The sequence below is a fragment of the Podarcis raffonei genome, chromosome 2, assembly GCF_027172205.1.
Source record: "Podarcis raffonei isolate rPodRaf1 chromosome 2, rPodRaf1.pri, whole genome shotgun sequence".
Taxonomy (NCBI): Eukaryota; Metazoa; Chordata; class Lepidosauria; order Squamata; family Lacertidae; genus Podarcis; species Podarcis raffonei.
This window is the reverse complement of record NC_070603.1, coordinates 5630157-5643444: the sequence shown is the minus strand read 5'-3', so window position 1 is coordinate 5643444 and position 13288 is coordinate 5630157. Positions and strand designations below refer to the sequence as shown.

The 13288-nt window shown below is 48.5% G+C and overlaps 1 protein-coding gene across 1 annotated transcript; it reads right to left on the bottom strand.

Moving 5' to 3' along the window:
- Positions 1-5689: 5689 nt before the first annotated feature.
- On the bottom strand, positions 5690-13084 carry RND1 (Rho family GTPase 1). Its single transcript, XM_053371372.1, has 5 exons — positions 12830-13084; positions 12043-12130; positions 10165-10274; positions 7828-7962; positions 5690-6721 (listed from the first exon to the last, which is right to left on the bottom strand). The coding sequence occupies exons 1-5, from the start codon at positions 12947-12949 to the stop codon at positions 6476-6478; spliced, it is 699 nt and encodes a 232-aa protein (XP_053227347.1). The 5' UTR covers positions 12950-13084; the 3' UTR covers positions 5690-6475.
- Positions 13085-13288: the final 204 nt, after the last annotated feature.

The window sequence follows — 13288 nt, the reverse complement described above, 5'->3', positions numbered from 1 at the left end:
TGGTTCCCCCAGGTGCCAAAATGGGGCCAACCCTGCCTCCTCCCCCGCAAAACCATAACTACCACCAAAAAAACACCCCACCAGCCAGTGCAAAAGACAAACAAACCTGAATCACCACTTTGACTACTTGCTGGTTTGATTTTTATTGTGAATTCGTAATTATGTCTGAAATTGACTTGAATGATTGGTTGTTGTTGTTTAGTCGTTTAGTCGTGTCCGACTCTTCGTGACCCCATGGACCAGAGCACACCAGGCACTCCTGTCTTCCGCTGCCTCCTGCAGTTTGGTCAAACTCATGCTGGTAGCTTCGAGAACACTGTCCCACCATCTCGTCCTCTGTCATCCCCTTCTCCTTGTGCCCTCCATCTTTCCCAACATCAGGGTCTTTTCCAGGGAGTCTTCTCTTCTCATGAGGTGGCCAAAGTATTGGAGCCTCAACTTCAGGATCTGACCTTCCAGTGAGCACTCTGGGCTGATTTCCTTCAGAATGGAGAGGTTTGATCTTCTTGCAGTCCGTGGGACTCTCAAGAGTCTCCTCCAGCACCAGAATTCAAAAGCATCAATTCAATGAACAATATAGAATCACAGAATTGTAGAGTTGGAAGGGACTCCAGGGGTCATCAAGTGCAACCCCCTGCAATCTGATCTGGATCATACATAACAGATGACCATCCAACCTCTGCTTAAAAACCTGCAAGGAAGGAGAGTGCGCCACCTCTCGTGGGAGTCTCTTCTGCTGTCGAACAGAAAGTTCTTCTTGACGTTTAGTCAGAATCTGTAACTATAGAGCAGAAGACACCTGTCTCTTACAGTTTGCTGTGGGGAAATCCCATGGAAGCCATAATGGGCAGGAGACCAATTGCTCTCAAAAGACAAGACAGCATGCCCTGCTCTGATGCTCTGAATATTGCTGTGCAGCAGTAAGCTGGTGAAGGTTTTGTTTTGCAGCATGGAAATTAACATTGTTATTGTTGTTTAGTCGTTTAGTCGTGTCCGACTCTTCGTGACCCCCTGGACCAGAGCATGCCAGGCACTCCTGTCTTCCACTGCCTTCCGCAGTTTGGTCAAACTCATGCTGGTAGCTTCGAGAACACTGTCCAAGCATCTCGTCCTCTGTCGTCCCCTTCTCCTTGTGTCCTCCATCTTTCCCAACATCAGGGTATTTTCCAGGGAGTCTTCTCTTCTCATGAGGTGCCCAAAGTATTGGAGCCTCAGCTTCACGATCTGTCCTTCCAGTGAGCACTCAGGGCTGATTTCCTTCAGAATGGAGAGGTTTGATCTTCTTGCAGTCCATGGGACTCTCAAGAGTTTCCTCCAGCACCATAATTCAAAAGCATCAATTCTTCAGCGATCAGCCTTCTTTATGGTCCAGCTCTCACTTCCATACATCACTACTGGGAAAACCATAGCTTTAACTATACGGACCTTTATAGATTTAATTATACGGAATGATAGGTTAAAAGGTTTTAAATAGCCAGCCAACCCGAGGTGCCACCTTTGGTTGGGAGTTCCAATTGATTTTGATTTGTAGCTGCAGGTTGGTGCAGCAGGCATTAGAGGGCGCACCCAGCCTGTATCAAAGTTATGGGCACTGGCGGGTTCAAATTTATTTTATTTTTTGTTTATTGGAAGTTTTCCCATATTTTCCCCTTTAAACTCTTAAGGATTCACAAGGTGCCTGTCAGCATAAAGCAGAGCAAAAAAAAACAGCAATAAAAACATGGTGCACCACAAACTCTTGTGTGCCACCACAATTAATTTCATTCTTGGAGGTTTGCTGGCTTCTCAGCTGGTTGAAGTGCTGGTATTAGAAAGCATTTCGGCTTGTGGAGGTTGTGTCTGAGTGGAGGAAGAACTTGAGGGCCTCTAAGAGGCACAGGGTGTTATGGCGCTGGGGGATGGCAGATGGCCAGTGAAGGGCAGGAGTATCCAATGTATTAAGGCGGTTGCCTCTTCAGGGCCATCCCTCACCTGACACGATTTGGGATGGCATGCCAACCTGCCATCTCTCACCTCCTGTTGTTAGAAGCCAAGTCAGTCCAAAATGCAAGCAACTCTCACCCACAGTTTGACTGTAGATGAGGTGGCTCACCTGGCATGTATCACCTGTGTGGATGGGCTGGGCAGGCTTGATCTGACCCAGTTTGCACATCCTCCCTCCGTCCCGATACTTGAAGCAGCACCAACACTGGGGGTGCAGAGGCAGTTTTAGGGTAGTGTGACCAGTGTACCACAACAATGCTGTAGAACAGAGCACAAGAGAGGTGGGAGGGCACCAATTTTAGCATAAATTTGAGAGCCCAAAGCCCAGCACTGGGTGCAGGTTGCCATCGTTCATAGGAATTCTATCTAACTAGGTAGAAATGTGTCTGGAAGCTGGAATTGGATGTATTTTATTGACAATGGATCAGAGACTGAACAGGGATCTGGTTGGTGTAAAGCCTGCTCTGCTGCTCAACAGCCTTCCTTCCTGAGCTAATGCAGGTAGTCTTGGTGGTGGTTAGAGATGTGAAGGCCTGGGAGGGGGGATTCCACATTTTTTCCTAAGATTCTCCCCCCACCAGGCCTATACATCTCTAGAGATGCTACTGAAGGAGGAGCTGGGAATGATCTGGTAATAAGTGAGGACTACAGGTCACCCCACCATTATGTATGGATCACTTCCTGGTGAGATTTGGATTTGCAGTGGCTGTTATTCCATCTTGTGGTGTTAGGGGGACCGTTTAATATTCCTGAATGCTTGGGATGGGCGTGTTCAATGGAAGCAATAGTACTGCTCTATTCTGCCTTGGTCAGACCACACTTGGAGTGCCGTGTCCAGTTCTGGGCAGTTTTAAGATTATTGACAAGCCGAAACATGTGCGAAGGAGGGTAACCAAGATGATAAGGGATTTGGAAACAAAGTCTTATGAGGAATGGTTGAGGGAGCTGGGGCTGTTTAGCCCGGTAGAGAAGACTAAGAGATGATAGCCATTTTCAAATATCTAAAGTGCTGTCACATGGAAGCTGGAGCAAAATTGTTTCCCCTTCTCTGGAGGGTAGGACCCAAACCATTGGATTAAAGTTACACACACACAAAAAGAGATTCTGACTAAATACCAGGAAGAACTTTGTGACAGCAAAAGCTGTTTGACAGTGGAATGGTCTTCTTCAGAAGGTGGTGGACCCTCTATTGGAGGTTTTCAAACAGAGGCTGGATGACCATCAGTCACGGATGCTTTAGCTGAGGTTCCTGCATTGCAGGGGGTTGGACTAGATGACCCTTGGGACTCCTTCCAACTCTACATTTCTGAGATTCCAGTTGACATGACTTGACACACCTGTCAAGGCCCTAGTCTTCTTGCAGAATTGCAAGATGGAGAGGGGCCATCTGCACAGTTGCTCCTAAATCCCTTCTCTAGCACTGTGGAGCCCAGCTGGCTCCCTCGTTTTCTGTGGTCAATGAAATAAGTATGACAGTTGGTGCAGGTCCTGTAGTGAAGTTGACAGAACACAGCTTAAAGCTTATAGTCTAATGTATGGCAGTGATGACAGCGTATAAAACTTATTCCATTACATCCACATTACATAGTGCCATCCAGCGGAACAGGCAGGGATATCAGAATCTTGGGAGGCCTGCCATGATGGATTGCAGCGCAGTGCGAGAGGAAGTCACTCAACTCAGAGCTTGATACCATGGTTGGGACAGGGCATAGGGAGGCTCCCAGAGTGCTGTTTTATGGGATGAGGTTCAGTTGTTGCAGCCTGAGCTTCTGAATACACACTTGTGGTGGTCTAGCTAACTTTGCCCTACCCCAGGTCAGCCTGTTTTCTCATCCTGCTGGATCAGTCCCAAGGCCTAGCTAGTCCAGCATTCTGAGTATTGTCTGTTCAAACCAACAGTGACTCACTGTGGTCAGAATCTTTCCCATTACCGACTAGCTGGTCCTTTCAGTTGAACCAAAAACCATAATTACTGTTAAAAGCAAAAATGAAAACCAGGGACCTTTCACCTCAGCAGCTAAGAAAGGGCACACCTGTGGAAGCTGTGACTCCTCTTTCCCATGACATAGTTCCCTCCTGCAGTATCGCTGTTGCAACTAAGAGAGAGTTAGTATGCCGGATGTGATAGTAGGCCTTTATTTGCTGAGAGGGTAAAGTCCAGCACAGCATGAGATCCTGCTTGGCTACAGCCTTGCATAGTAAAACTAAGATATGTGGAAGAACCCCGGGCCAAGAGAGCTGGAGTGGGGTGTCTATCCTCCCTTCTGCCACCATTTCTCCCTCTCTCAGAAGGAAGGATCTCTGCCAGGTCTACCCAAGGGATTACTTAGGGCTTTGGATTTCAATAATTTTTATCCCTGTAACAGAATTAGGTTGCTACAGGATATTCATGAACCAACCACTTGGAAAGCAAAATGCTTAAAGTTTCCTCTAAACAGGATAAAACATGTAAAAACTAAGCAAATAATTATCAACAAGTGAAAAACAACTCTGCAAGTGTCAAGCTATTCAAATGTACTCTCTTGTTCAGGTACTCTAACTGTAGATATGCAGAGCCCTTTTAACAAACATAGGGTAGGGCATCATAAGGAGGGCTAGGACTCTTCAATCCTTTTGAGGAAAGCTGGAATTCAGGAGACTCTGGTAGGGCTCCTGCCCATTTCCTGAGAGTTGCAGTTGCAACACAAGCACAGCCAGGCAGTAACAGCAAGATCACAACTTATATAGGTGTGCCACTGTCTGCAGAATAGCTGGCCTCAGACATTCTCAAGTTAACTTCCAGCAGCAGGGGTCAGGTAGTCATGAGGCCTCAGGTGAGCTCTTTTGGGTAAAGAGAAGAGTACAGACAGCCTCGTGTGAGGAGCTTCTGTTACCTAAAGCACTCCATTCCACTTGAAGCTACAGGATTAAAACTTCCATACTATATTCCACTAACCCAATTTAGACATTGTGAAAGGATGCAGAATTCCAGCCCAGCTCAAGCTAAGGCTTCTTGTTGTGCGGGTTAACTGTGGAACACAACCAGGTGAGGACTTAGATAACCACTAGGAAGGGAGGCTATATACAATTTAACATCATTGTTACCTGCAACCACTTTGTACTGAAGTGCGCTTCCATAGTTGATGCTTAAAAGGGAGCCACGACCTCCAGCATCCCAGCTTAATTGGACAGTGCTAGCATCATCTTACATTAACTTTAGCTAGAGAGATTGCAAAAGGTATGCCCCTCAATCAATATTATTCTAGCTGTATTCATTGTATTCCCCTCCACTCTAGAAGTATTGCTAGGCTATGGTATGAAGAAATTGTTTGGGGACTTGTCCATTGTACTGGCCAGTTAAGACAATCAAAACTGCTGCAGGAACTGTATCATTCCCTAATCAGAAGATCTGTAGCAGCAGACAACCTGTCCTAGAAATAAGCTATTCCTGAAACACACATTGTCACAGAGCATTGGGTATGTTCTAGAGTGCACTGAAGCATAGCACCAATGAGGCTGATTTGGCCAACTGACTGCTCACTTGAGAACATGCCCCAGAATCTATTGCAATGGACCGAGGCACCATAAGACATGTCAATGAGGAAAATGATTCCCTGAAAGGCTCACTTTGGTTTGGGCTTGGTATCCACGAGTCAATCTCTCCCAGTTCCCTCCATGACCAGGAAAATCCAATGATGATACTAACAAATAAGAAACCCCTCAAATGTGGATGTTAATCTGCATTATATTTTCATTAATAAATAAGTTTTTTCTTTTAATAACACTGAACATTTAACAGATTTGCCCCATTTCCTTTCCTTCCCATACACAAAGAGACAATGTCTATAAAACAACCACTCCCTCATCCTGCCCTCCACCCCCCTCCACCCGCAATTGCAGAGGCGAAGGAGAGGGTACCCGGACACCTCTCTGCTAGAGGGAGGAGGGTAAAAGGAAGGACACAATATTCGGCAGGCTTGGGGGGGGGGAGAGAAGGGAGAAGTGATCTGCACTCGGCCTGCTTCACACAGGCAATGGAGACAAGCAGCTGATGGGAAAAGGTGATCAGGGCCAAACAAAGATATTAACTGTGCACCAGAAAGGGGGCGATTCTTTAGAACCTTCCAAATCTATGTGGAACGACCACCAGAGCCACTGCTGTCCACGATGTTGCTATGCCAAGGCCCAAGGCTTTCCGGAGCAGGGTTGGTCTTGGGCCAGCCTTCACCTTTGCAGTCCAGCCAAACTCCCCCTCCCCGCTTCATGTCTATCTGGAAGAAGCGCACACTGCAGCTGCATGGAGGGAAGCATTGCAATGCGGAAGGGACGGCAGGCTTGCTCAAGCCGGCGAGGGAGTTGGGAATGGGATCCTTCTGGAGTCTCCAGGCCTGGCCCCTGGGAGCCAGGCAGCCCTCTCCCTTCCCCACCCCAGAAGGGCCAGCTGGAGGGCCCAGTGTCCGCAATGGTTCCACTGCCACCGCCACCCCCTGCTCCCCGGAAGTAGGCGGCCCCTTCACATGACAGAGCAGCTTTTTGCTTTCTCCTTCTTGAAAGTGGAAGAGATGAGCTCAGATCGGCTGGGAAAGCGGAGGAGTCTCTTGGGGAAACTTCGGGCTGGGCTCTTGGGGGGCTGGGGGCCAGGCTTGCTCAGGCAGATGGACGCTGCTGTCCGGAAGATGCTGTGGATGCTTTTCTCCGATGTGAAGGCTGAACACTCCAGGTAGGTTTCTGCTCCTAGCTGCTTGGCCACTGCGCAACCCTGAAAAGGGAAAGAAAAAAAGAGGAGGGCATGAGGACCCAAGCCAAGGAGCAGAGCTAGTGCTCCAAATTAGGACACACATGTTGAGATGGTTGGCACATCATTGTTTTTGTTTGCTATCTATTTTTGTGTTTTTATACTGCAAACTGTCCTGCAATGAAGGGTGGCATAGAACTGTGCTAAATAAAATTATTAAGCCATAGTTAGATGGAGCACTGTGGTTTGCTATGAACATGCAGCGCACTGGCGCATGTTGATGAAAAGTTCTCACTCCACACTCCTGCCCCACTGGGAAACAAGCCAGAGTCCGGATTGTCATTTGAAACTAGGATTGTGGTTTGCTTTCCCCAAAACAAACAGTAAAGCCAAGATGCAGATGCCAGAATCTAGCCTTCTGAAATGCATCGCACTTGAGCAGTTGGGCATTGAATTTGAAGCAGTCCTATAACCAAACCACAGCCCAGGTGCCATGAAGCTGCCAATATCCACCTCAAGGAGGGATGTTCCCACGGTGGCTTGATCCTCCCAAGACAGTTCCAACAAAAGGGCCATACCCCCAACATACAAGATATCAAAGTTCTATTAAATTTCAAATTCCTCAGCGTATTTGTATTTCAGCAAGGCCACTTTATTTTAGTTGGAGTAAGCCTTTGCAGAGAGGCTTGTAGGTTATATACCCAGTGGATTTTAAAGAGATGTTTGTAGTTGGTATATGCAACTGGAGTGTTATTCTACCCAAACTAGGACTTCCAAGACTGCATAGATATATATCTATAGATTGAAAATATCATTCTTAGTTGGAATCATTTTGTTAGGGTATGTTCAGAATGCCTTTTTAAGTTGTACACAAAGCTAATTTCAGTTTGCAAGGAAGTACATTCAAGCTCAAATTCCTTGAGGGATAACTTAAAAAAAAACCAAAACGATTTGAGGAAGGAATTTGAGCTTGAATTTAATCATGTGTGCCATCATATCTACAGGTGCAAGTAAAACCCTAAGCACAGAAGACTAAAAAAATGAAGACATCTACTGCTCAAGGAAGGGATTCATACTGGGGTGGGTGTGGAGGTGTGGAGTACGTTACAGGTTATAAATGCAGACCTTACCTGTTCATAAGAGACAGGGGCTTGCTTTTGGTGGGACAGTTCCATCAAGGTGCTGAGGTCAGTGCGCAGGTCTATCTTGCAGCCAATCAGCAACACACGGGTGCTAGGACAGTAGTCCAGGATTTCTGTCTTCCACTAGAAAAACATACCAAAGAGGAATTGAACCCTCTAGCATTCCAAGACTCAAAACGTGTCCCAGGTATTGCCACATCACCATGACACAAGCTGTCCTGTCCTCTGGGGCTCACTTAACAAGCTGTTTTGCTATCTGGGAGAAGTCTAACTTGGTGTTGCCATTGCTTAATTTCTGCAGTGGGCATGGGATTTTAAAAAACAGAGTGTCAAGAGTTCTGTGTGAAAATTCAAACGCGTGTTCTTTCTCTCCCCCACTCCCATAGACTGGGCACACCTGGAAGCAATCTCTATAGCCCCCTCACCATCCAACAGTTCTAACAGTTATGCACGACAAGAATTACAGAGCATTTGTGGAAATAAGAATAGAGAAGCAGCCCCAGAACCTAAAAAACCAGGATCACAGCCCTAAATAGCTGAAGGCAGATTTTAATTACTACCAGAAAAGAAACTGAAGGATAATATCCTTAAAGATCAGTTGGTTTGGTGTTATTAATATAGTCATATCTTAGGCCAAACCTCTTTCAAAGGACTTTAAAGACCTCCTCTCTTCCTTTGAGCAGGATAGGCTATGAAAAAAATGCAATTTCTAACAGAAGAAAGTAACACTAACTTTGGGATTAGCCGTCAGGCAGCGTATACTCTGCAGCTTCCTGAACAAGTGGATCAGTGCACATTTCCCCCTTAATAGCCATCCTATACTCCTTTGGCAATTGACTTCTCCAGATTTGTGCTTTTAATGTGTTTTGTGAACAGAGACGTTTCTAAATATAACGGCTCAAAGTGGCAAGAAATTAAAGTTGGAAACTGTTATTTATATGTTAGGCTGATAGAGACCAGGAGTTTAGGGATACCTTGCTGGAGTATTTATTGAAGACCAGGGAGGAAAAGTTAAGTAGGGGGAACAGCAGCGCTATCCATTTGCAACTGTCCGTATGGCATGTAGAAATTGTGGGTGCTGGAGGCCTTTAAGGAGAGGCAGAAATGCATTTGTTTAGGTGGCTGAAAGGAGAGAATAACTAGATGATATGGCAAATCACTTTCAACAGGGTATTAGGCAGGGTCCTGGGCTCAGCAGTCCTGCTTTGCATGCAGAAGGTTCCCGGTTCAATCCACGGCAGCCCTAGGTAGGGCTTGAGAGCGGATGCCAAGTCAAAATAGACAACACTGGGTGAGGCAGCTTCCCATGCTGGCTTTTATAGCCTTTCAAAATATTGCCCCATAATTCTCCCAGACAACCTGGATCTCCAAGACCATCTGTAGTCTTGAAGGCCATTCTTCTTCAAACAGTGGTTGGGGAAGGGTGGGAGGAAAGACGGGGATGAGTTTTGCAGAGTGGGCAGACTCTGTAATCAAGTTGGGCACCTCGTTTATACTGTGCTTATGTATGCCCAGGTGTAAATAGCTCTCAGTATTGAATATATCTGCATGTAAAGTTAAAATGGAAGAAAGATTAACATGGAGCCAATTCCCCCCGTGCACCATACTTTGACTAAAGGGTCTCCGAGATCCGGATACAAGTACAGCTGGGATAGCTCAGCCGGTAGAGCATAAGGCTCTTAATCTTGGGGTCATGGGTTCGAGACCAAATTGGGCAAAAAGGCTAGATGACCCTCATGCAGGCCCAGACTGGGGGGGGGGGGCATATGAGCCACTTGGCCCGGGCCTCCGATTCCAAAGGGGGCCTCGATCAGCATATTCACTATTGTATATTTATATTTTCCATTTTGTCTTTATATGCAGATACGGTTCAAGCCTTGAAATAAAATTATTTGTCAGCATAACTTTTGTGAAAATTATTTATATACTTACTTATTTATAAGACTTCAGTTATCCCCAGGGTAAAAAAGGGGGGCGCATTATCTACCTGGCCCGGGCCTCTGCCTGACTCTGCAAGGCCCTGCCCTCATGATCCCTTCCAACTCTACAGTTCTATGAATCTACACTGGGGGACCTGCGTTAGAGGTTCTACGCCCCCGGTATAACTATGGCTGGATGCCCATGGATTTCACAAGATCTGAGAGGAAGCATGGATGCTTCCCATGTAGGTCAATGACCCCCTTAAGGACGCCTCTCTTCCCAGGAGGCATGTAAGTCTGGCTTGTGGAGCATTAAACTCCGTGCCAGCAGGTACCCCCAATCAGGCTCTCAGGCCTTATTATAAGGGGGGTGCATGGAATGGGGGTGAGCACGCATCTCTCTCACCTTCTTCAGTGCGCTGTCCATGGTCTCAGGGCGGCTGACATCAAAGCAGAGCAGGACCGCATCTGAGTCGCTGTAGCACAGGGGGCGCACATTGTCATAGTATGGGGATCCTGTGCAGAGAGGAAGGTCATGAACCAGCTCAGGATACTCTCTCAAAGCCAGTAAGCAGCATCCGATTCGAATAAGCCTTTTAGGTGAAAGTAAAAGGAACCCACCCACCCACCCACCCTCCACATTGCAGGGCTCTGCATGCTCACTCACACCCATTTTAATATTCAGCCTTCCCAAGGAATAGCTTCACCAGGGTTTATATAACCAAGGCCATCTTTCCACTACCCTTCTGCACAAGCCGTATTGAGGGCAGGAGGGGGGGGTTGCAGGGCTCCTGTTTTTCCCAGGGATTTTTTTTTGGGGGGGATGCAACATACAGGGAGGAACGGGTTGCTTAGCAACCCCACTCATCAGCGAGAATAGATAAAAAAAGGGTTGCATATGTGCAAGGGATGTTACAGATGTAAGAACTGGAGGTGGCGGTGGGGAACTGCTGCGTAGAGGCAAGGGGGTGGAAGAAGAGGAATAGGATCGCACAGCACCCCCCTCTTCGAAGCAGCAGCAGCAGCATCCAAAATGCTTCTGCAGCCCAGACGCTGCGTGCCCAGAATAGAAAGCAGCCCCTGGCTCCCTGCACCAGCACAATCACCATGGCAACAAGGGGGATCCGAGTAGCCAGGGACCCCCACCACCTCCAGCCCCCTTCAAAAGAGGGGATGCTGCAGCCATTCCCCATCCCCGGTTGCTAGGGCAACTCCACTACACCCCTCTCCACGCGCGCACACACAATACCCTTTGAGAGCCCCTTATTGTTAGTGTCCATTTCCTCCCAATTTCAAGACCAAAGTCCACACCAAGCCCCCTCTGCCCTGGGATCCCTCCTCCTTAACATGCACACAATGGACAAATCTCCTCCCCTCTGCATTCCACAGAAGGGGGGGGAGAAATAATAGGCAAAGCTGGAAGATCACAGACCTTTCAGCAGCTTCCACATCTTGCAGAAGATGTGGGAACAAACGGGAGTCTTGGGGAAGCCGAGTGGGGGTGGCAGGAAAGAGGATTACTGCATTTTTACTTCAGCCCTGAGGGACTGGAGTCTCTCATTCTAACAGCTAGAAGGGCAGATTTAAGATACTGCACACAGCTGTGCACACACACAAACAAGTTGCTTTTTAGGGCAGCAGCCCCTAAACATGGGGTCTTGGTTCTTTTTTGGCCAGGATTCCAACTCTAAGATGGTCTAAAGTCTTTGCCTCACCTACTCCTCCCTCCTTTGCAGGAGCCGTCAGCTCTGCATACCAATGCTAGATGTCCCCTTTTTTTCAGCTCAGGACTGCAGTGCATAACACGTTCTCCCCACCCCCAAAGCTCTGAATTATGAAGAAACCCCCCACCCCTTCTAACTAACACACACATAGATGATTCAAAGCCATTTACTTGGGCTAGCCATATCCTTCCTTTACTAGATCTAGGTGGGTAGAACAGAATTTAATCCACACCCACTATTATCACTGTATTCTCCCATACCCAAAGCTAAGGTAGACCAAGAGACAGAAACATCGACTAGACAGGATGCACGCCTCACCCCACACTGAGCCTTTGAGAAATCCTCACTTCCTCATCTATATCTGTTCTCAGAACTGATTCACTTGTATTGTTCACCTTTCTGGGATCTTATTAAAAGGGCGGTATACAAGTTGAATTATTATTATTATTATTGCCACAAGTTACCCCCTCTAGAAAGGCTGCTTGACTGCAGCATAGCAGAAGGGTGTAGCTTGGTCCTTAGCAGTGGGGCAGAGTCCAGAAGGGGAAAGGAAGCCTCACCAGATGTGTCCCACAGACTGAGCTCCACTCGTTGCTCCTCCGTCTCCAGGCACGCCGTATAGTTCTCAAAAACTGTGGGCACGTATGTCTAGCAATGGAGACAAGATACACAAAGGCATTAGCTATGACTTTTTTGGTGGTGGGGTGGAAGAACTGTCAGCTACAGTGTCAAGCTCTGCCAGGAGAACGTTACAGATATCCAAGGATCTGGAGGGCAGGGAGGTCAGTACCTTCAAGTACCAACAGCGGTGGGGTCAGCCCCCGACGTTGTGGGTGTCCGGACACCCCATCCACGCATCATCAGACGCCGATGGGCAGAAGCCGGTTAGTGCGCAGCTATGTGCATCAAGCCCATTTCACAGAAGGGGGGGGCACCGAGGCCATATTGCCCGCTGTGCGAGCAGATGAGATACGACAGCAACGCGCGCGCCCCTTCCGAAAGAGCAAGCCCTCTCCAGCGCTCAGCTCCACAGAAAAGAGGACAGGCAGGGAGAATCGGTGCCCAAGGCAGAACCCGAAGCGGGCCTGGAAAGGCGGGGAGGCAACGTCGCATTGTAGTCCCTGGAGGCGCGGGACGCCGTCACATTGTCGAAGCTGAGTCGGTCTCCGCCGGATCGGGAGCCGCTGCGTCGGAGCTTCCCGAAAGTGAAAAGCAGGGCGCGGGCCGAGGAAAGATGGGGCGCTTTGGGCGATGCGACGTCTCCACCCTGACGATCCAGGCCAGCCCCAAGCCCGACCCCCGACGCCTCCTGCAAGCGGAGGCCCCGATCCCGGCTGGTCCACTTACCTCCGGGTAGCAGTCCTTGGCCAACACTTGCAACATGGCAGTCTTCCCGCAGTGCACATCCCCGACGAGAACCAACTTGCAGCGGGCCACCACCGGCTGAGGCGCTCTCCTCTCCCTCATGACGGCGTCGAGGGGCGAAGCGGGGCGCACCGGCCAACGTCTCTGCAGCGCAAAAGGGAACGGAGAAAATCCCTGCGCGACTCCCGGCTGCTGGCGCGCGCTGCCTCCCTCCCCGGCTGCAGGACTCTAACTGAGCCCGGCGGGGCGGGGGAGGCTACCTTTATAGATGACAGGAGACGCCAATGACCAGCGGAGGCGGGACTCCGCGCAGCCAACCAGGAGAGGCCGGGCTCCAACCTGGTGGCCAGTGATAGAGACCAAGGTGGCTGAGTCAGAGTTTCTTTCCCTCCTTCCTCCTCAGGTTAAAGATACATCTCGGGGCCTGGAAGGATTTCTCAC

What these genes read in the sequence shown, in the direction of transcription:
- RND1 (XM_053371372.1), bottom strand. Translation starts at nt 12,949, where the DNA reads ATGAGGGAGAGGAGAGCGCCTCAGCCGGTGGTGGCCCGCTGCAAGTTG. An exon ending in CCAAGGACTGCTACCCGGAG is followed by an intron (nt 12,131 to 12,829) that starts GTAAGTGGACCA and finishes CTCCATTGCTAG; the next exon opens with ACATACGTGCCCACAGTTTT. An exon ending in CAGTCTGTGGGACACATCTG is followed by an intron (nt 10,275 to 12,042) that starts GTGAGGCTTCCT and finishes CTCTCTGCACAG; the next exon opens with GATCCCCATACTATGACAAT.